At 38.3% G+C, this 22,220-nt stretch overlaps 3 protein-coding genes across 7 annotated transcripts in view; 1 reads left to right on the forward strand and 2 right to left on the reverse strand.

The window, feature by feature from the left end:
- LOC132915480 (serine/arginine repetitive matrix protein 1-like) overlaps positions 1–22,220 on the reverse strand; it is a 109,737-nt gene that overhangs the window by 3,228 nt on the left and 84,289 nt on the right. The gene's annotated exons all lie outside the window — the stretch shown is intronic.
- Positions 782–15,449, reverse strand: LOC132915457 (ionotropic receptor 25a). Of its 3 annotated transcripts, none has more exons than XM_060975263.1 (16): positions 15,319–15,449; positions 14,097–14,249; positions 13,367–13,570; positions 13,114–13,280; positions 12,256–12,447; positions 12,005–12,172; positions 11,740–11,934; positions 11,442–11,663; positions 11,104–11,203; positions 10,136–10,313; positions 9,766–9,949; positions 9,576–9,697; positions 2,512–2,659; positions 2,269–2,438; positions 1,646–1,767; positions 782–1,414 (listed from the first exon to the last, which is right to left on the reverse strand). In XM_060975263.1, exons 1-16 carry the CDS (start codon positions 15,401–15,403, stop codon positions 1,140–1,142), a joined length of 2,685 nt encoding a protein of 894 aa, XP_060831246.1. In that variant the 5' UTR covers positions 15,404–15,449; the 3' UTR covers positions 782–1,139. The 3 variants fall into 3 exon arrangements, with proteins under 3 accessions (XP_060831246.1, XP_060831247.1, XP_060831249.1); XM_060975264.1 differs by lacking the exon at positions 15,319–15,449 and adding an exon at positions 14,465–14,660; XM_060975266.1 differs by lacking the exon at positions 15,319–15,449 and having other exon boundaries at positions 13,367–13,550; positions 14,097–14,187.
- The window catches only part of LOC132915479 (uncharacterized), a 76,346-nt gene continuing 73,494 nt past the window's right edge, over positions 19,369–22,220 (forward strand). The window contains exon 1 of one of the 2 annotated variants that reach the window (XM_060975305.1): positions 19,369–21,575. In XM_060975305.1, the coding sequence (XP_060831288.1) occupies positions 21,512–21,575 (64 nt within the window). In that variant the 5' untranslated portion in view covers positions 19,369–21,511. Of the gene's footprint in view, positions 21,606–22,220 lie in introns of both variants that reach the window. The other variant, XM_060975304.1, reaches the window with a different exon arrangement.

Raw genomic sequence — 22,220 nt, forward strand, 5'->3', positions numbered from 1 at the left:
TGATCATTTTTGTCTCGTTAAAAGCAAGAAAAATCGCAACGAGGCACACGAATGCGTTAGTTTTTATTTTTCACCAGGAAAATGCTCGAAATTGTGTCGACGATTATGTTTTACAAAAGACTATTAATATTTTTTGCTCTTTTTCTGTTAAACTATTGTTCTTAAACTATTCTACGTTTAATAATATCTTAGTATTATTCTTATAATATAATGATATTAAATATTTATTAAGATATTTTATAAATATTTTATTACAAATTTATAACCTAACTTAAGAGGTTAGAAAAGCCTCAAATATTTCAGTATATTTGGAAAATGAAATATACCAAATACGATACCATTTTAATTAACAAGGACAGTAATATACATTAGATCATGTTTATAATCATACATGATATCGTTTATTATATAACTAAATATTATTTTAATTGTCGCGGTTTATTTGCTAAATGGATTCATAAATTGGATATGTTTAGATTTATCTCGTGGACCAATTCAGGCAATATATCTGTCACAGCGATAGAATGTTACGAATCGAAGCGACACAGCCGACCGATCGCTAATGCTCACTTTCATTTATGCAATTCCGTTACCATGGTTGGTAAAAAAATGTCGCGACGGGCAATAACCTGCAAGTGGTATCGATCTAAGAGGCATCGTTGGGAAAAACATCCCCAGGTATTGGAATATTTTTACCGGGAAATCGTCGATTCTCTCTCTTGTAATTGATGCATTTGGTGCATGAAGGTGCATTTCGAAGATAAAAAATTTCATAACGATATAAAAAATATTCTTAATTGTTTATTCACGTGACTACAAGCTGCTAGTACAGAGTTAATTAAAACGAAAGTGAAATATCTTTTACAATCGATCGATTTATGATTGTTTCCGGGGCTCGCGAGAGGCGTAAAGAATCGACAAATATTACAAAACAGTAAAAGAAACTGGTTCTTGTAAAACTATGTTTTCTAGCTAGAAACTTTATTTTCACTCTCGTTTTACGCTGCCATCGTTTCTTATTAAAATTATTATCGAATCTAAATTATCATTCGAGTACAGAACGATTTGATCGTGTGTACAAGATTTCCCTACATTATAAGCTCTATTCTAAATCATATTAATTTACTCTATGAAGGTTTTCATTCTTTGAAAGTGAAATTGCGAGGGTACACAGAAATGTGAGAAACGCGGGGAGGATTCATCGTTTTCTCGAAAAACGCATTGGTCGGCGCAGGTTTCATTTGCAATTTCGAGGCCAACTTCTGCATCATCAGCTTCTCGTTGTCGATGGTTTTCACTTTCTTTTTATCTTTTTGTTTGTCTTGTGTGTTTCGTTTTCGATAGTAAAACACCTCTCCTGCTAACGTGATCATCGCTAGAGCTAGACCAAAAAGAGTTGCGATGAACACTCCACCTGAAAACACGTGGAATTGTTTGATTAAATTATCATGTATATTTAATTATATATTACATTACTATTATTATATTGTTTAGATAAAATTCTTTGAAGTTTGGATATAAAATATTCAACTTTTCTGTTTTATTTATTCAGGATATTGCTATTTAGTAAACTATTAAGCTATCTTCACATTTCAAGTATTCAACATTTTGAATTACTGAAATATTTTAGTTAATAACAACTCACCCAAACTCTCCAATGTTATTCCCTCGTTGTCATCAGAATTCTGACACTGTGCCTTCAACGATTGATTCCAATACTTAGACGCCAACATTTCAAAGTATCTGTCCTTTTGCAAATCCAGAATCCTGCAACAAATAACCGATATAAATAGGAATAGAATCCTGTAATAAATAATAGGATTAGTTAGGATAGGTTAGTACAAACTCATCAGGAAAGTTAGTACAAACTCATCAGGATAGGTTAGTACAAACTTATCAAGTTAGGTTAGTACAAACTTACCAGGATAGGTTAGTACAAACTCATCAGGAAAGTTAGTACAAACTCATCAGGAAAGTTAGTACAAACTCATCAGGATAGGTTAGTACAAACTCATCAGGAAAGTTAGTACAAACTCACCAGGATAGGTTAGTACAAACTCATCAGGAAAGTTAGTACAAACTCATCAGGATAGGTTAGTACAAACTCATCAGGATAGGTTAGTACAAACTCATCAGGATAGGTTAGTACAAACTCATCAGGATAGGTTAGTACAAACTCATCAGGATAGGTTAGTACAAACTTATCAGGATAAGTTAGTACAAACTCATCAAGTTAGGTTAGTAGAAACTCATCGGTATAAAACATACTTTCTGCTTATTTCCTCTTGCAAATGGCTTCCCTGTTGAACAGCAATTGCATAAGGCTGTTCCGCAAACACTTCCCCAACCTCAGTCAGATTGCAATTCCTCGTTACCTCATACTTTATCTCCGATGAATCGTGGATGAAAGCGAATTCTGCATTTTCGCTTTCTATCACCTGAAACGACACGAAAGACGATAGCTTTGTTCACCTATTTGCCTGGCACGTGCTATTGGTCGTCAACGCATACCTTTTGAAAACCTTCTCTGGAATTTACAACAGGACCGACCTGCGTAATAGCTTGCAATATGTGGCCGTATTGTTCCTTGATTGGATAGTCCCAAACTCGATACTCTACTTGGTCGCTGGTACTGTTTAACGTGATTTCTTTCCATACTCTAATTGTGAAATAAAATTGGAAAAAATTAGAGAATATTTATGGGAGAGAAACTCGTTGGACGTATGAACTATACATCTAAGATAATGATAAATATTAATTTTTAAATTGCAATATTTGAAATGTTATTAATTCGTTCGACATCAATGATCCAGACATTAAATCACGCGATTAATAGAATCTTTCTTATAACATTCTTTGTCATAGGATTGTTTCCAATGGCCGAGAACTCACCGTCTGTATCATTTGTAAAAATTTATGTCGTCAGTCGATTCACCGATTTGTGACTAAAGAAGTCATGAAATGATCGTTGATTGTAAAATCAACTAAAAAATTAATAACATAAATAATAAATATTGTAACATTGTAGCCACTCGGCCATTCCAGACAACAATACTGTTTCAGCATAGTCGTATGTATTATTAATTTATTAATCTGCTGATTGTGTGGTCTACCTAAGCAACCTAAGCAAAGGATGTTCAGGATTTCGAGTGATCGTCCGTTTATGATCTAGATAAAACATCTACCTTGTTGGGAAAATTCCGAATTTCCTGCCAATTTGCCAAGCTGTAAACCTTACGATGCGGACCTCATTAAGAGGTTATGAACACCTTAACTCTTAGCCAACTAAATAGGGATGTTCCCCCTCCCTCTCATCCCGCCCCTTCACAAAATCCCACAGTACACAAAAAGTAGACTATCGAAGTGTCCTGTTTTGCGGCCAAGTTTCAGGACAAAAAATACAACATAAACAAGAACACACAAAAGCTCCGCTCCCCAGCGGCTTAAATCCAAAAACACAAGAATGAAAAACTCAGAAAACTGTAAAAACTACGATACATAATATAGCATGGCTACGTCGTACCGTCGCGTGTCGGTACCTTTGCCTAACACACCTTATGCTAATTCATAGTTTAAGTGAATTACATTCAATGTATAAAAAACACAATCTTGGCATAAATAAACACAAAAAAAAACCAACTAAATAGGGAGATTTTGTGAAGAACAAATAATTGCGCCACTTTTAAAATACACTAATAAAATACATGAATTTAGTGGTGTTAAAATTCATGAAAAAGTTACACCATCAGTCATGACTAAATAAAGTTATAATCGAACAATACCACACTGTAAAAAAATATTAAAATGCATCATGAATTTTTCACGTTCAAGTCGTGTTATTTATCTTAATATGTCCAACTTAACCTATATTTTGTTATACTTTTAATTTGAAGTTTTGTATAAACAATATTTGAAATCGTCAAATAAAATCATTACCGCAAATATCAGGTCTGTAAGGATGAAACCGTAATTTGCCTATGGATGCCCTAGCTGATAATGTAGTTATCACTAAACTGCGTCATTGATGCCAAAAGTCTTTGTTGACATCTCACAAACATTTTCGACTTACAACAATACAAGTTTCATACAACAGCATAGTTTGTAATAGCGTTGAACATGTCGAATTTTGTGCCTGGAAACTACGATTTGCGGACAGCATTGATTTTCTGTTACCATTTGAAGAAAACTGCTGCAAAATCGCATCGAATTCTTGTCGAAGCTTACGGTAAACATGCTCTTGGTAAATCACAGTGCTTTGAGTGGTTTAAAAAATTCAGAAGTGGCAATTTTGACGCGAGGAACGAAGGACGTGGAAGACCACCGAAAAAGTTTCAAGACAGCGAATCGCAAGCATCGTTGGATGAGGCTGACGCTCAAACGCAACAACAACCCGCTGATCGATTAAACGTGACACGAGAAGCCGTCTCCATACGTTAGAAAGCCATGGGAAAGATCCAGAAGGTGGGAAAATGGGTTCCATGTGAACCGAATGAAAGACAGCAGGAAAACCGAAAAACCACTTGCGAAATGCTGCTCGCCAGATACAGAAGAAAGTCATTTCTCCAGCGAATTGTGACTGGCGATGAAAAGTGGATATATTTTGAGAATCCTAAGCGTAAAAGATCATGGGTAGCTCCAGGCGAACCACCGACATCGACTACAAGACCAAATCGCTATGGACGAAAGACAATGCTCTGTGTTTGGTGGGATCAGAAGAGTGTGATCTATTATGAGCTGTTAAAACCTGGCGAAACCGTTAATACTGAGCGCTACCGACGACAAATGATCGATTTGAATCAAGCTTTGCGTGAAAAACGACCAGAATATCAAAAAAGGCAACACAAAGTAATTTTGCTCCATGATAATGCACCATCGCATACAGCAAAACCGGCCAAGGAAACGATCGAAACGTTCAGTTGGGAAATACTTTCGCACGCGGCTTACTCACCAGATTTGGCTCCGTCCGATTACTATTTATTTGCATCGATGGGACACGCACTTTCTGACCAGCACTTCTCTTCTTACGAAAATGTACGAAAATGTCTCGATGACTGGTTTGCCTCAAAAGAGAGACAGTTTTTTTGGCGTGGCATCCACCAATTGCCAGACAGGTGTGAAAAATGTATAGCTAGCGATGGGCAATACTTCGAATAAAATATTCTTAATCATTTTCATACAATAAATGTGTACTTTCTATATAAAAATTCCGGTTTCATATTAAATAATTTTTAGGCTTCTTCTTTTTTCAAATATTGAATAGTAGTCCTCGATATTTGGAAAAATGCGCGATAGACAGCGTGTAGGTTGGGTAGGTCAAGTCAGAAGTAAACAGCTGGCGAAAATCCACAATAAACTCGGGGAAAATCAGTATATAAGGACTAGACGAAGTTTCTGCTGGCTGTATGAAGAAGATCGTACAACCGTCGCCATCAGAACATTAACCTCTTCGTGTATACTAAACAAATAAACAAGAAAACCATACTAATACTCGATACAATTAATTTACCTCCACCTTGAGCGTTAATCTCGTTATAGGTTGGCGATATCAACCGATCGCAATCGCAACTGAAGCAACAGTCCGGAGGAAAACAAGATCGTTAGACAAATAACATCAACGCGAGTGCCATCTTTGGGAAGGAACTAGCTTCATTGCGAAATACACAGCACACAACAAACCCATGCACGATAACCGACGTCAACAAACAGCCGGGACAGCTCTCCATCGAAATCCACCGATCACAGTCAATACGAGTATCACCTTCGGGAAGGAAACATTATACTTTTGCGAAGTATACCGCCAATATCTCGCTGCACAGAGGGAAACAGCAGACGAAGCGTCAATTCGTCGAAACGTAAGCCATGCGTTTGTTGAGTCACCTCTCCCTTGTAAACTGCTTAAAGTTATCATATTGAAACTCACACGCATGAAACTCTTCAATAAAAACGCATAAGAAAATTGAAAATGGAATGAAAATTATTCAAGGAAGAATTAGAAGCATTTCAAGAGGTACTTGATAAATATGAGGAAGGAGGATCAGTAACCGGCATTCAATACTAGTTAGACGATTTAGAGGCAGAATATGTTACGTTTAAGAAAAATCAAAGCGAATTAGACGAGATAGACGAGGATCAAACACAAGATGAACGCCTTGTCCTAAAATATAAATTCTTGGAAAGTATAGCACGCGCTACTGACATACTTGAGATCGCTAAGCGACGGATCGATAATAAAGTTGCGTTAAATTCTTTGCCTAAAATTCAACTACCTTCTTTTTCGGGATCCTACGAGGATTGGCCAAGGCTCGCGGATTAATTTCGCGTCATAGTACACGAGAATTCACGAGTATTAACGACTCTAAGAAATTAATATATCTCCGCTCTTGCCTAACACAGGAAGCCGCTATTGCCATAGCGTCGTTAGAAAATACAGTCACCAATTATCCTGTAGAATGGGAAATTTTAGAGAAAAGATACAATCAATTTGCAAAAATCGTGGCCAATCACTTGAAAGCATTGTTCGACGTCTCTGCTTTACAGCGGCCATCTTACCAAGGCCTACAATCCTATTTAAATAAATTAGAAACACATTATGAAGCATTGCAATCACTGAATCAGCCAATCGCGGATATCGTGTTACTATATTTGTTTACATTGAAGCTAGATCACGACACACAGTTACGATGGAAGGAACACATCACACGGACACACCACACAACCTTTCCAAGCGTCGGAGAGCTGTTCAACTTTTTACACAGTCGCTGCAACGTTAGAACCTATATGTTCAACATATCACACACTGTCCGTATAATTTACGTGTCAGGTGCCAAGGCGGTATGCGCGAACGGATACCAAAACCTCCAATCACGTGCAATTTTTGTAACGGATCTCACACAACATGAAATGCAAAAAATTCTCCTCTATGTCAGTACCCAAGAAATGGGAACTAGTGAGAGAGAAAAATCTTTGTTTCTGTGGCAGAATGTACATCTGGTAGTTGCGAGTTATGCCGTAAACGGCACCACACTCTCCTGCATTCGGATATAGATAAATCATGGCAGCCAACTTAAACTGATGTAACAGGTCACGCATCTGAGATATTTCCAACGTTTTGTCTACGGACGTTATAAACATCAGTGAAAAATGCAATAGCGCAGAGTCTTGTTAGACTCAACGTTTAACGTCCTTTCACAAACTACGTCAATCCTGTATGAGCAATTAGAAACTAGAACGAGTCCTAGAAATTCCTTGAACAGTTCCAGCACGGTGACACTTCACTGGAACGAAATAAAATTAATGCTGGCCAGATCAGAGAGTAACAGCCCTCTGACATCCGAGTCAGAGCAGGGTAGTCCGCGGAACCAGCGGACGCAGAACGTGGTGACAATATCAAGAAGCAGACCTTCTTTTTTCGTGGAGGAAACCTTCATAGGCGCCGGGTAGTGCCGGATTCGTACCGGCTAAAGCCTCCACGGTGGCCAGCCAACCTCACTTTGTGGAGGGGGCCCCGAGTTCTCTTGCGAATTTCTATCTGGGGCACCCCTCGTCGTGTTCTCCCTTTTTATCGGGGGGGACCGTCCTTGTTTGGATTGCTAAGGGGGAAGCCATACCCCCCCTAGCGCCAGATTTCCTGATCTTAGCACTCTAACTAGGGCGGCGGTGCCGTCCCCCTGTTGCGCCTGATCCTTTGTTGATCAAGAAGCAGACTTTTTTTTTTTATTTTAACGTGGAGGAAATCCGCACAGACACCCGCCCACCTCTAGGGGGAAGAGCGGCGTGGTAGTGTCGGACGGACTCCAACCGACTAAAACCTCCACGAGGACCGGTCCCATTGCGACCGAGGGATGCCCGGGAACCGCTATGGCGACACACCGAGCCCTCCGGCACACACTACTATTCCTCCGTCCATACTACGTCTCTTTCGCCCTCTCCCAGGGGCCGACGTCCGGATCCCCAACCGGACTGCTTGGTGCCTCCCGGGTGCTGGAAGAAGAGGGTCCAGCACCTAACTTTCTTTCTTCCCCTTCGAAGGTCGCTGGCGGCTTCACGCGCCTCATATAGGCGCGTCCACGGGCACCGCCGCGCCCTCGCTGGCCAGACGCACGGAAATTCCCAAGGAGCGACACCCATCTTGGTACTTCGTCGTGCCACGCGCTGCTTAAAACCCGCGCGGATGAAAACCAGCATTTTCAGCGCGCTATCCGCCCGCCGAGATCAAGAAGCAGACCTAGGAACGATCCAACAACGAATAAATATCGATACAGTGAACCAGAATGGTTACAAACGTCAGTAGGTATAAATTCCAATCAATGGGAAGAAACGGAAGAAAAGACGCCTTTGATCTCGTCTTCCCTGAATAATCTGGCGCCAAGAGACACGTGCCAAGCCAGTACAACTACCAAAACTCAGAACCAAAGTGCCCAACGACACTTCCTGGACAGTGGACTCCAGCGGTAAATTTATTAGCAACGAAGAGGATGACTGCTACCCGGATTGCTTAAAATACATACAGAAAGTCATCGAATTGAAGGTTAATTTAACATGCACATGGGATTTACAAAACAGCACTCAATTTAGTACTTTATCTCAAGGGAAAACAATAGAACCTAACTGGTATTTGAAACAACTTGCAAATTGGATTAGGCTTGAGAGAAAATCAACATTGAAATTGATACTTGTAAATGTGCACGAGACATACAGAACACAAATAGACAACAATAGCCGATAATAAGCCAGTAGAATACATAGAGCAATTACAAGGTGAGAGTTTATACATAATCGCATTTTGCTAAATCCACATCTTTTCTGAATGTACGTAATGACACGCTTCATCACTATAGACAAATTTTTGACGTGACCTTTCAAAGGAGGAGGTATGTTGGGGATTTCGAGTGGCAGTCCGTTTGTGACTCGAACAATACATCTACCTTGTTTGGAAAAGTCTGAATTGCCTACCTGCCAGAGCTGTAAATCTTATGGTGCTTACCTCATTAAGAAGCTAAAAACACCTTAAGTACCCGATGGGTCAGGTGAAGGATAAACAGCTGACAATAGCAGAGGATACGCGGCCAGAGTCCACAATAAACCATGGAAAACACGGGGACGTCAATATATAAGGACGAGACGAAGTTTCTGCTAGTTGTATACTAAAAAGTGCAAATAAACAAACAAACCATACTAATACTCGATATATTTAATTTACCTCCACCTTGGACGTTAACCTCGTCCAAGGTTCCCTGTATCAACCGATCGGTTGAACCTAACCTATCACCATTTAGGTGAAAATTCGCAACACAGGGATGCAATCATAAAAGATATACTAGTAGTATACTACAGTATAGTATATATACTGAATATACTATATATTATATACTATAGTATAGTATATATACTGTATATACTGTATATACTATATAGTATATAGCAAACACGAAGATGGCACCCCGCTGGGGGTAGCCACCCACATGTTATATTTATTTTTATTTTTTTTTTTTTACCAATAAGATATAACACTTTACCAAATGTCCTTCAGGACAAATTGTAAAAAAAAAAAACAGGGATGCAAAGTTCAGACTCACGTGTACAACTTATCCTCTGCATTCTTCATATTCATGAAGTACTGATGTACCCCAGAATTAGCCACCACGGTGTAATTGATTCTTGACTGCCTCGCTAATTGTTCCAAAGATTGCACAGGAGACTGTAACAAAATGCGTATTTAATTATCATGTATGAAATTTTCTAAATTCATTTATAAAACTTATGCACCTGCATTCTTTCCACAGTAAGGAAAGCAGCCAAATTAGCGGTAAACGTGGCGAGCATTAGGACCACAAACAGCCAGTAAGCGGCTACTAATGTTCTGCTCGATAATGCTTTAGGAGCTTCGCCGCCACCCTGGGGTGTAAAAGACGTCAAAGCGAACCAGAAACTCTCTTTCAACGTGAATTCCCTAAATATAGGACATTAATCCTATTGAAGCACTATCTTTCACGAAATAATTTTTTTATTTTCGCGAGACGTATTAAGCTATTATAACAACATAAAATATAAGAATCGTTAAGGGCAATTTGCCGAAATCTAAATCTAAATGTCCCTTAATGAGTCTTCCAAATTAACCTTGCAATATAGTTCTTACCGGCAAGGATATGGATAGAGTCGTTTATTATTTCTGGCACTGTACGGAGAATACTTGTCGAGTATCCAAATCATGATGCCAGTTAACGTTAATGCCCCGACGATGCTTAACCATACCTCGACTTTCAGTACTGTCATGAATTTGAAGAGAGACGGCTTGCGCACAGGTTTCCTCATCACTTGGAACGAAAAATGATTACATAACATAAAATGTATTTACGTAGATTAAAAAAATAATGTGGGTTTAAGTATAATAATAGTAAACGTAATACTATACTATACTATACTATACTATACTATACTATACTATACTATACTATACTATACTATACTATACTATACTATACTATACTATACTATACTATACTATACTATACTATACTATACTATACTATACTATACTATACTATACTATACTATACTATACTATACTATACTATACTATACTATACTATACTATACTATACTATACTATACTATACTATACTATACTATACTATACTATACTATACTATACTATACTATACTATACTATACTATACTATACTATACTATACTATACTATACTATACTATACTATACTATACTATACTATACTATACTATACTATACTATACTATACTATACTATACTATACTATAGTATAGTATACTATACTATACTATACTATACTATACTATACTATACTATACTATACTATACTATACTATACTATACTATACTATACTATACTATACTATACTATACTATACTATACTATACTATACTATACTATACTATACTATACTATACTATATAGTGTATACACTATATATATACTATATACAGTATATATACTATACTGTAGTATACTACTAGTATATATGTATAGTGTATATACATAACACAAAATAGTATAGTGTAACATAATAATATGAGTATAAAATATAAAAATATTTTTTGAAAATATTTTACATAGAAACTTTTTACCAATTAATATGCCAGACTGCTCAAAGTATGGGGCGACGAAATCGATCACTTCCTCACGTTCTGAAGTCATTGTCAATGCTGCAACTACCATATCTGTTTCCTGGGAAACAAAATAAATGTCTGTAATAAGAACAACATTCTAACAATAAGTTTGTTGAATAATTAAAAGTAAAATCAAATTTCACCAAGAGGAACTAAATAGTTTATATCATTAGAAAGGTTTAAACAGATACAATTTTCTACAAACAAGATTAAGTGGTTGCAGAATTACAGGCACTGTTAAGTTTAGTATACAAGTACTTCAACAGAGTTTAACATTCTTAATGCATACTTCTTACCCCTTTAGCAAGGTCACCGATCAAGCCATCCCATTGTCCATTAGATAACTTCTTCCCAAATTGATGATCCTGTGGTACAACAAGATCATAATCGAATTCCATCTCCTCGGATAATTTCTTTATAAAATCCACGCAATAGCCATCCCACATATCATTTCCTTTCTCATCCTTCATGATCTTTCCAGTTAATGGATCCAATCTGGGAACGGTCCAAGGCACTGACTGATGCAATTTTAATACTTGCATTAATTAACGTTGTCAAAATTATCGTGATGCAAACATAATGAATGTCAATTACAGGAGCAGTTCCGATTCGGAAGAATCTTCTAGCAGGCTTTATCTTGTTTTTCTCAGCTTCTTTGATTTTACCATGCATCGTCCAAGTGGCCAGCGGTTCCAAAATCCCATTAAACTCCTCCAACTCAATTTCGGCTTTGTAAGTGATCATTCCTTTCTCTGACCAGTACTCGAACGTGTCATTACCTCCTAATTTCTATCGCAACATTTTTCTGTCAAGCTTCAGTCCCTTCCGAGAATCATCGAACAACTGAAATTCAACTTACCGCTAGTATATTATTGTTAAATGCCTCAGACGTGAGATTCGAAGCTTGAATCGTGTTTGGCGAAGGGCATCGGCCAGTTTTCGGTTCCACGCTGATGCCAGACGCTTGCAGGTCGCTCATTAAACTCACTATCAGGCCTACTAATCTCTTAAAGTAATGTGAAAATATCTAGAAACATGGGAAGGTACGAAAAAAACACGTGAATCCTTTGAATCGAGAAATATTATACATGATAAAAAATTTCTAGATACTTGAACATCAGAGGGACAACTGCAAGCCGGTTCACCGATTAGTCTGCAGCAAACATCCTTCTTCATCGATAGAACAGTAATTGAAACATCCAACTGGTATTCTCTGCTGATATATTTAAAGGTCTCATAATTATTGTCAGTGAACACCAAGTTCCATATTCCATTTCTTGTAACCAGTCCTCCTTGCACAGCCTAAATTTTATAACTAAAGTAAGTTCACAAGCTAAGTTTTTATACTTAATTGTTTAACCTGTTAACCTGCTCATTCCTTGTCTAATCAGTTTTTGAAATATTAATTCGATCTTAAATTGATCATAAGTAGCTCGGTTTTAATTCTTACAAGTACACGAAAAATAAAACAACTAAAGGAAAATGGGCGATCTTTAAATATCGCTTATTTTTAAACGTTTAAAATTTTAATTTTATATATATTTGAATAATTTAAATAATATATTTATATTATTTTAAAATTTTACAATTTTTAAAATTTTAATTTTACATATATTTAAATAATTTAAATAATATATTTATATTATTTTTAAATTTTTTAAATTTTAATTTTATATGTATTTAAATAATATATTCATATTATTTTAAAATTTTAATTTTATATATATTTAAATAATTTAAATAATATATTTATATTATTTTAAAATTTTAATTTTATATATCTTTAAATAATTTAAATAATATAAATATATTATTAATATATTATAAATATATATAATATAATATAATATAAATATATTATTTAAATAATTAAAAGATTAGTAAATTGAATTATAAGTACTAAAAATTCAATATACAGGTTAGCGCGCTTTCTCCGATTAACAGGTAAAAAGATTTTCTAGGAATCACCGTTCTGAAGAAATCCTCCATCTTGGCTGTGCTCGCGTAGATTGCGTAATAAGATGGCGATGGTCTCATGTTCCTGATCTTTGACACTGTTTTCTCCGTGAACTCGTCGATCACCACCAGCCTTATGATCGAATTCCCGATTAAATAGTAGAGACTCTGATTTAACTCTGCAAACGGGTATGAATCAGTTTTCAAAGATCTGACACGAATTCAAAACCGCGGAATGAACGATCGAAGGTTGATATGAAGGTACCCCTTTCATCTTCGAAGATCAGGCCCACGTCCGTGGCGTTTTTCAACATCAAAAGATCGTCGATGGCTTGTATGTACGGGTTTATATTGCTATCGCCCCGTTTGTATATTATTCCGTTCTCGTCGGCCAAATTTCGTAGGCGATCCCAACCAGTCCAGGTCATGTCGAGTATGATACTGATTCCCTTAAATAAGGCAGCACATACTGCAAGTTGATTTTAACGAAACGAAAATAAGAACGAAGCGCGATCATGTCTGAGAAGCTCGTCGATATTGCACAGCTCTCATCGATAGATCGATCAAAGTGATGTAAAGCGTATGAGAATTAGTCATAAATAAAATTATGTTCCATTGTTTCTTATTTTCTTTCAAGAAAACAATTTTTATCCTGGAGTATTACATGTCTAATATTGTTAATTTTAAAGCATCGAAGAGTGAAGAATTTTGTAAACTATTTGTAAACTGCGTGAAAATTAGTCATAAATTAAACTAACAATAAGAAATTTTTATTTTGAAATATCGTATGTCTGAAACAATAAAGTTTGCAATATTAAAAGATAAATCTATTTTTAAGCAAATTAGAATTTTCGTTAAAATTCTTATATGAATATATGCGATAAAATTAGCAATTAAGCTTTGAAATTGCTCATTACAACTTGCAGAGATCGCTATCGATTGAAACTGTGGTCGTGAAAGCTGTGAAAACTGCACGACATATTTTGCTTCTTAACCTCTCTCGAAACTGCTGTCTACGTTGGCACGATCCACTTGGACTGTGGAAATATGAACGGCGATGATGTTTTCACCAAAATTCTTTTCTGCTTGAGGTACAGCATCGTTCAGGATGCTTAGTATCGCCTTATCTGGTTCCTCTACTACTATCACTATGCAAAACAATAAGAAGATCACTACAGTGTAAATTAATTTAAATAAAAAATCTCTTAAAGACTTTCCACATTTGCTATTTAAAAAAAAAAATTAAATTAGCTACATTAATTCGTAGTAAGATATTCTACATACATTTTTACACATACAAGGAAAGGAGCTGTTTTTAAAAGAGTACATATTATAATGTCATCGTTTCACGTGACATATTTACCTCGCTATTGATATTCATTATTATATTGCTTCATATGGTTTCGTTTCAGTAGATAGAATCTAATCGTGCAATAATCATCTATTACGCTATAAGTCGCTATTCTTCATGTAGGACAAGTGTCATTAAGCTAATACAGTTTCTTCCCTCGTTTGTTTGGAAAAAAGAGCGAAAAGATACACCGCGTTTGTGTCATCTGAAGCAACGATCGTGCGACGATATCGCCATCTGTGTCTTTTTGTTTCTTTTTCGGTCTCAATCATCGGTAATAGCTTTCGTCGAACTTCTTTCTATGTCAAGGACCAGGGACCAACCGTTCGAGTTGGCTCAGAAGATACGGAAGGTATTAGTCAAACGTTTACCGCGTGAATAATTCAACAATAGTACAACTACTATCGATGTATCGAGAACGAAGCAAAGTTTCATGTGACCTAATCAATGTTTAACCAATGCAGCCGATGTGTTTAATTTTCACCAATATTTCATAACATTGCGTTTGACAATAATTAACTCTAGCAGAATAATTATGAATAACACTATGCAGGATTAGCATTTCATTAAAAAGTAACGAACTATAGCATTTGAGAATATTGTTTTAAGAAAATGAAAACGACTAAAGAATAGTAATAATAAAAAAAGTCAAAACAGTTTCAAATCATCTACTATCAATTTCTAAAGCTCTGTAAAATAAAAGTAAAAGAATTTCATCTGATATTCCTTCTAAAAAATGACATCTCGAATCAACTTGTGAATCTTCTTCCAAAACAACTCCACGAAACCCATACGTCGTTCCAACGTTTTAATCCGTTAGGAAATTACAAAGAAAATTATCCAAAGCCACCGTAGACAAAACTTACACATGTTCATAGGTGTTAGAGAGATGGTAGGACCGAGGAACGAGGCAAGCAGGAACACACTCGCTGCTACCACAGTGGTCGACATGGCTCAGGAGAACCGACTCGGTGCCGGATGAACGAACAACCGTTGTCTTCCGCGTAGGCAAACAGGAGGATACCGTGGACGACGACAACGACGCCTGCGCTCACTCTTTACGACACCCGCTTATGAATATTACACCGTCGACTATCAAACTGTGGTCCTTGTTTTCCGTAAATCCACTTTCGTTACGTAGAAACACGATGTCATATCCTGACACTCGTTTCGTCCACCTTAGCCATCGATTTATCGCTCAAGTTGACGATTGCCAAGGATTACTAACCTGAACATTGGCGATCGATGCATGACGTTGAACGTTACTCGATAGTTGGGTTATTTAACTGTATTCTCTTCTTTAGTTAAATTGCTGGAGAATATTTGGGAGATGTATTAGGTTAGTAACTAAACGATTGCGGATTTTATCATTAGATGGTATTGACAAAATCCGCAATCACTTAGTTACTAACCTAATATTTCTTTCGGTATGGTTATTGGAGAAATCCGATTTGGAAACTTATTGTTACTCAATGGACAGGGAAAAGGATGAATTAGAGGATGTAATTAGGTTATTTTTTTAGATATTTAGGTCGAAATATCTTTTCAAAAATAATTCCAAGGAATTAATTTTTACTTGTGATTCGAATAAACCTATCGATGGATTATTCAAAACTTATAATTGAATAAAGAGTACTTAAATAAGCAAATAAAATTATGGAACGCTTTGGTGTACAATATTCTATGTCAAAGACTGCATTGAAAGGATAAATATTAGGTTGGCAACTAAGTGATTGCGGATTTTATCATTAGATGGTATTGACAAAATCCGCAATCATTCAGTTACTAACCTAATATTTCTTTCGGTATGGTTATTGGAGAAGTCCGATTTGGAAACTTATTGTTACTTAATGGACGGGGAAAAGAATGAATTAGAGGATGTAATTAGGTTATTTTTGAGATATTTAGGACGAAATATCGCTTCAAAAATGATTCCAAGGAATGAATTTTTACTTGTGATTGGAATAAACCTGTCGATGGAAATTCAAGAATTGTAATTGAATAAATAGTACTTAAATAAGCAAATAAAATTATAGAACGTTTTGGTGTATCGTATTTGGTTATTTTATACACAAAATAACTTTGTACATTCGCCTTGAATTTATTAGGTTGGAAACTAAGTGATTGCGGATTTTGTCATTAGGTGGTATTGACAAAACCTGCAATCACTTAGTTTCCAACCTAATAAATTCAAGGTAAATGTACAAAGTTATTTTGTGTATAAAACAGCGTATAATTATGAAATGATAGAATCAACATGCATTAAAAGCACCGAGTATATTCGTTGGCCGCAGAAAGGTTTGGTTTCCGTGCACGTGAACCGTTTTTAGAATAGGAGAATAGAGAATAAATGATCGATACGCATATTATTGATTCACTGTGCACGTAACAGTTGCTTCGTCCAGTAACATTTATGTAGGAAAAGCTCACAATCAGGAATCGTTTACGTTGAAAAGTGCAGTTTCCTAATCGATAATTGATTGTATCGCGTGCATACACTACCTCGTTTCTCAGTACTTGGATTAGCGAAATTCGATCGGCGAACATTCCCGTCTCGCTATTTTCACGACCGCTGAACGATAAAGTTCCCTTTAACCGCGTGCCGACAAATCGCTTCATCGAACAATTCTTCGATTGAATCGCCGATCCAAAAGAAGGAAAAAAAGAAAGAAAGAAACGAAGAAGAGAAGGAAGATGAGAATGAAGAAAAAAAAAGAAAATGGAGCAGATGATAGAATCGAGTTCCTCGATCGGTGAATCTTGCAACGACGAACGTCACGTTTTCCCATTATCTATCAGTTCTGATCATGGTCTAAGGTTGATTAATTTCCATGGTTGAGGAAACCTGTGAATCGATGGTGCGCGGTCACAAAGAATAATGACGCAAGGATCGAGATTGCTCCGCAGATGTTCCCTGACTGAGGCGAGAGGCCAGCTGGGGCGAAATGCTTCAATAGTCTCGCACTATTTTTAAATATATTTCAGATGTCGTTTATGCGAACGCAATCTCAAAGAACCTGCCCCTGCGGCCTATTGTTTCTCATCGTTTCCATTTTTCTTTCCATGGCGTTTGGAAAGTGGAGGTTTAATCTTATGGTATAAAGATTTTTTAAAAAATTCTGAAATAGAAATAAAACTGACAATCTATTTCCTTACAAATTTATTATTCAATTGAATTTTACAAAATGATAAAATTTGTCATAAAAATTATAAGAAAAGGTTATTGAATTTCAAGCAACTAAGAGTTTTAATAATCATTTGTTTATTGTTAGAGTACAATAAGCAATTAGGCATATTCGAAGCTATAGAAGAATGTTTTCTGGTAATTAAGAATATATTATATACATACATTATTTCTTTTCCCTGAAAGTTTGTTTATTACGTATTATGGATTAAAAGAAGAAGAAAGCGCCACATCGCGTTCAATGGCTGAACTCTCTTGTCGCAGTTGTGCACATATCGTTGTTAGATGTCGCTTCATATACACACAATACATATATTAAAACATAATTCTGATTACCGTTCAATGTGTCTCTTTGGACTTTATGAATTGGCGTATCTTATTATCTTATATACTAGCTTGCACAATGGAATGCGAGATTTGTATAGCTACGTAAATTAAAATTAATACAACCAACTGAGAAATCTGATGAGAAGGGCAGATAAAACAGGAAACGATATCATCGTTCCATGTAAATGAATGTTAGAGTTTGTCGTCAAACATAGAAAGTTGTACATATTTCATGATGATCATCATTCGTTACTATCAAATTATATTATTGCTATTTTCTTTATTATTTGATTCGTTGTACTATAAAATATACTTAATTACAAAAGAAACTTTCTTCACAGAAAGTTGTACGACCAAACAGGAAAGAAGTTAGATCAAGATGTTTAATTTGAACCGTCATAACTGTACCCACGAATTACGCCTGCTTTCAACATTCCATGCTCGAGCGGATCTTAAAGAAATGTTTAAAAAATGCGAACAGAATGGCAATCGTAGCGGCACTGACGTATCTTGCCGAAGAGATTCGGTATATTTTTCTTGCATAATTTAGTTCACCAGACGCTGCAGTTCTTTTAATCGGCGCCAATTTTCGGCCTAAAATACTGCTCCAGTTACACGAAATATGGAACATGCAATCCGTTCACGATTTTTGTACTCCTGCACGCGTGCTCTGCAATCGGGAAATTTCTATACGAAGAAATCACGCGATAAACATTTTGTAATAAATACATATTATTATTGTCCATAAAAATTATTTTTTATAGCCGCTCAAAAAATTAAAATTTTATAAAATTGAAATTCGAATAGGGGTTTCGTAAAAAGTAGAACTATGGTTGTAGACTTTACGAGAAAATTGGGACGCGATAAGTTAAAATGTGTGACTCCATTGTAATAGAAAGAGTATTTGCATAAATAGTACAATGATGCAAATGCGTTCATACGAGCGACTGATACACAATTTAACTACCGTTACGGGACACTCCGTGAAGAGAAGCGGTGTCGATCGAACGAAGGAAGGGAATGTGGGAAAGAGAGGAAGCGACGAAGGAAAACACGCGCAGAAGCGCGTGCATTAGAAACGAAACGCACGCGTCAAAACGTATTACAATTTCACGCACGAAAAGTTACACGAAAAGGTTCGTGGAACGCGATCCTGTACAACGGATTACATCCCATACGGAGAAAGGTGAGTCGCGATAGTGTCATAGACGATTTCGCTGTAAGGAAAACGGTCGATAAGCGAGTTATATTATCAACCGTTTTTCCCCGGATACGTACGTGTGAGAATGACGAATTCGGAAGGAAGTTACGCGGTGAAGATATCAAACGGTGAGGAAAGAAAGGAGGAAAGAATAGAATTTTATTCAAGAAGCGCTCTAATGCGGGAAGTACAGGCTCGGTGATTTCCGGATGCAATCGGTTGTTTCCGGTACGGTCGCCCTCCCGAACTAAAACCATTCATTCGATGGAGAGCGAGAGACGAAGAATTGAACGAAGAACGGGATAGGAAGGTAGTAGGTGGAAGCGAGAGTCGACGGTAGGAAAAGGATGGAGAAAGCAAGCGAGCGAGTGAATGAGAGGCGAGTAGTGGGAAGGGCAAGAGGAAAGGAGAAGGAAAGCGGTTGAGCAGGGGATAGGGAAGGGAAGGAGAATACACGAGAGAGGTAGGCTCGGCCGATTCGAGAAGGCTGGCAGGCTGCTGGTAGGTGAGAGTAAGAAAGCGAAGGAGCATACTGGCTGGCAGAGGCAGACTGGCCGGCCGTGCGCTGTAGTTAACAGAGCTGCCATCAAATCGGCAGCAGATGTGGTCAGTTAGTTCGGTGCTGTGTGCTCGTTCGGATCACAGTGTTTCTGTGGATTTCGATGCACTGACCGAATCCGCAGTCGATAGTAGCGACAATAGCCAACGATCAGTTACCGAGTGTGACCCTCGTCGTCGTGACACAACACACCGGGTTCAAGAGAACCATGTAAGAGCGAAGGCACTGTAAAAGGCTTGGAGAATCGGTGACAAGTCGTGGCAAAGCGAAAAACGACTTGATTCGGCGGATACGATTTCGACGTGTACAGAGGATAGAAAGGAACGGAACGAAACGAGACGAGACAAGACAGGACAGGAGAGAACAGAATAAACAACAAGGAAAACAACGACAACGGTGTATCGAGGAAGAATCGCGAGGTAGAAAGAAGAGGAGAGAACAAATCGAATGGAACAGTCGGTCGCGCGCCAGCACCAAGAACGCAGTGATCGTCGTACCTGTACGTCGGTGGCCGAAGACTCGTCCGATTGAGACTCAGGAGTGATGTGGCAACGTTGCTGGTGGCTTGCGAGTGGAGGAGTCAGTCGTCGTTCGGCTGTTCTATCGTAGCCTGTGTCTGACAGTGCAGTGTCGTTGCCAATAGAATCGCGAGGGCCCGTCAGGGCCCACGAACACCGCGAATATTACCGCGATTCTCACCGCGGTCACGATGACATATCTAACAAAAGCAGCAACGAGTAGTAACACCACCATCATCGACGGGACAATTGTACAGATACATCTAACATTGCTACGATAGCGCATGTTCGCGTTTGTTGGTTATCGTCGTTGAAAAACAGCCGATGAAAGAGGAGAGAGTTTCTGTGACTCGCGGTTTGAGTAACAGTGTTTCGAAGCGTACGATCACGGCGCAACGCGCGTATTCGTCGTACATACAAGTTTCGTTGGTCGAGTCGCAGCAACGAGCAGCAGCAGCAGCAGCAGCAGGTTTTCGTTCCGAACCTATATAGAAGTTCCTGAAGTGCGCGCGCGGGGTTTTACGCGTCTGCCACTCGAATGTCGAGAAACGAATGAGTGCGTGAATCGTGACAACATCGTGTCGAAGTGTACGGAGAGGAGTATCCTGAGAGAGAACGAGATAGAATCCGTCTCTCTTTCTCTCACATCCCATAGAGGCCGTGGTCGGACTTTACGCCGTCGTACGCGCTTCTCCCCTCTCCCCGTAATGGACTGTTTCTTTCTCCCTCTCTCTCGCTGAAGGCCAATTTATCTATCCCGTCTCTGTCTGAGTCTATACCATTCCTGTCTGTGCGCTGGCAGAGTTTTCACTGGCGCGACACGACACGGCACGGCACGGCACGCGCGCACACACGCTAACGACACGTAAACGAAAAACGAAACGAAACCGGCTGCTGTCCAGCCGAAACGGGAGTGTCAAACATCCGAGGAAAAATCACGGGCTATGGGAACAGTGTGTGCCATGAACTGAAAAAACAGTGCGCGACCGGTTGTCTCGTGCTTGGCCCCGTCGAAAGAGGATCTTGCATTTCATCCGGTGCGTGCCTGTGTATCCCTTTACACCAAAGGAGGAAGAGAGGTTAGGTTAGGCTAGGACTCCGCGTCACCCTTGGCCACACTCCGTCCTTCTCGCTCTTTCGTGCGAATCTCCTACCTCTCTTTTTCTGGCATACGGCCGAAGAGGAACGCACAGACACGAGAGGCCAAACCGACTACGTACACACATACACACATAGCCAGGACAATTGGGGAAAGAGGAGGAAAACACAAATGCCGATCGCTGGTGGAATTCTAGTCGCTGGAACCGCGGCTCATTGCTGGTCTTCCGCCGCTGGCATGCTTCGATTCCTCGCTAGACTTTCAGGTTAGCACGCAATCCATCTCTTCTATCTGTTGGACGGAACGTCGGAAACGTTTGACGGCCGTCTTGTCGATTATTTCTCGTTTCAACAAGGAAAAAGTCACGCCGCGCACGCCAGGGGAATCGCGACAGAGAAAAACTAACGACGATCGTCGTCGTGGTATCGTTGCCTACGAATCATTGGCATTCGCCAATAAGAATCATCGATAACAATTACCAATAAGAATTCTCGCGTTTAGAAGTTGTATACATAATGTTAAATCAATCGTTGGGAACTTTTGACGTATCTCGAATTGAGAAAATGTCGTTCTCGTTTCTCAGCTGTTTTACGCTATAAATATTATAGTGTATAGCGTATTATTACGTATATACATATGTATTCGTATTTTGTCTTTTTCCCTGCGCGTGTGCATGCCCATGTCTCTTTTCCAGCATCGACGACGCGTGCTTTAGTCACACTCTCTCTGCATCTCGGTAAAAATTTCGCTATTTTCTCGGTCCTTGTCTAGTCGGGTAGGCGGCTCGCCGCCGGGGAATCCGTGCGGTTTCGATTCCCAGACTTTCGAGTCAGTGCACCGCTACTGCTAGCTGTTAAATGGAAGCGTACAGCGGACGACG

Source organism: Bombus pascuorum, chromosome 17 (genome assembly GCF_905332965.1).
Source record: "Bombus pascuorum chromosome 17, iyBomPasc1.1, whole genome shotgun sequence".
NCBI lineage: Eukaryota > Metazoa > Arthropoda > Insecta > Hymenoptera > Apidae > Bombus > Bombus pascuorum.

Excerpts from the sequence above, each read along its gene's own strand:
- LOC132915457 (XM_060975263.1), bottom strand. The coding sequence starts at position 15,403 with ATGTCGACCACTGTGGTAGCAGCGAGTGTGTTCCTGCTTGCCTCGTTC. Across the intron at positions 11,664-11,739 it reads TCCGAATCGGAACTGCTCCT|TCAGTGCCTTGGACCGTTCC; the intron begins GTAATTGACATT and ends AAATTGCATCAG. Across the intron at positions 1,415-1,645 it reads AATAACATTGGAGAGTTTGG|GTGGAGTGTTCATCGCAACT; the intron begins GTGAGTTGTTAT and ends ACGTGTTTTCAG.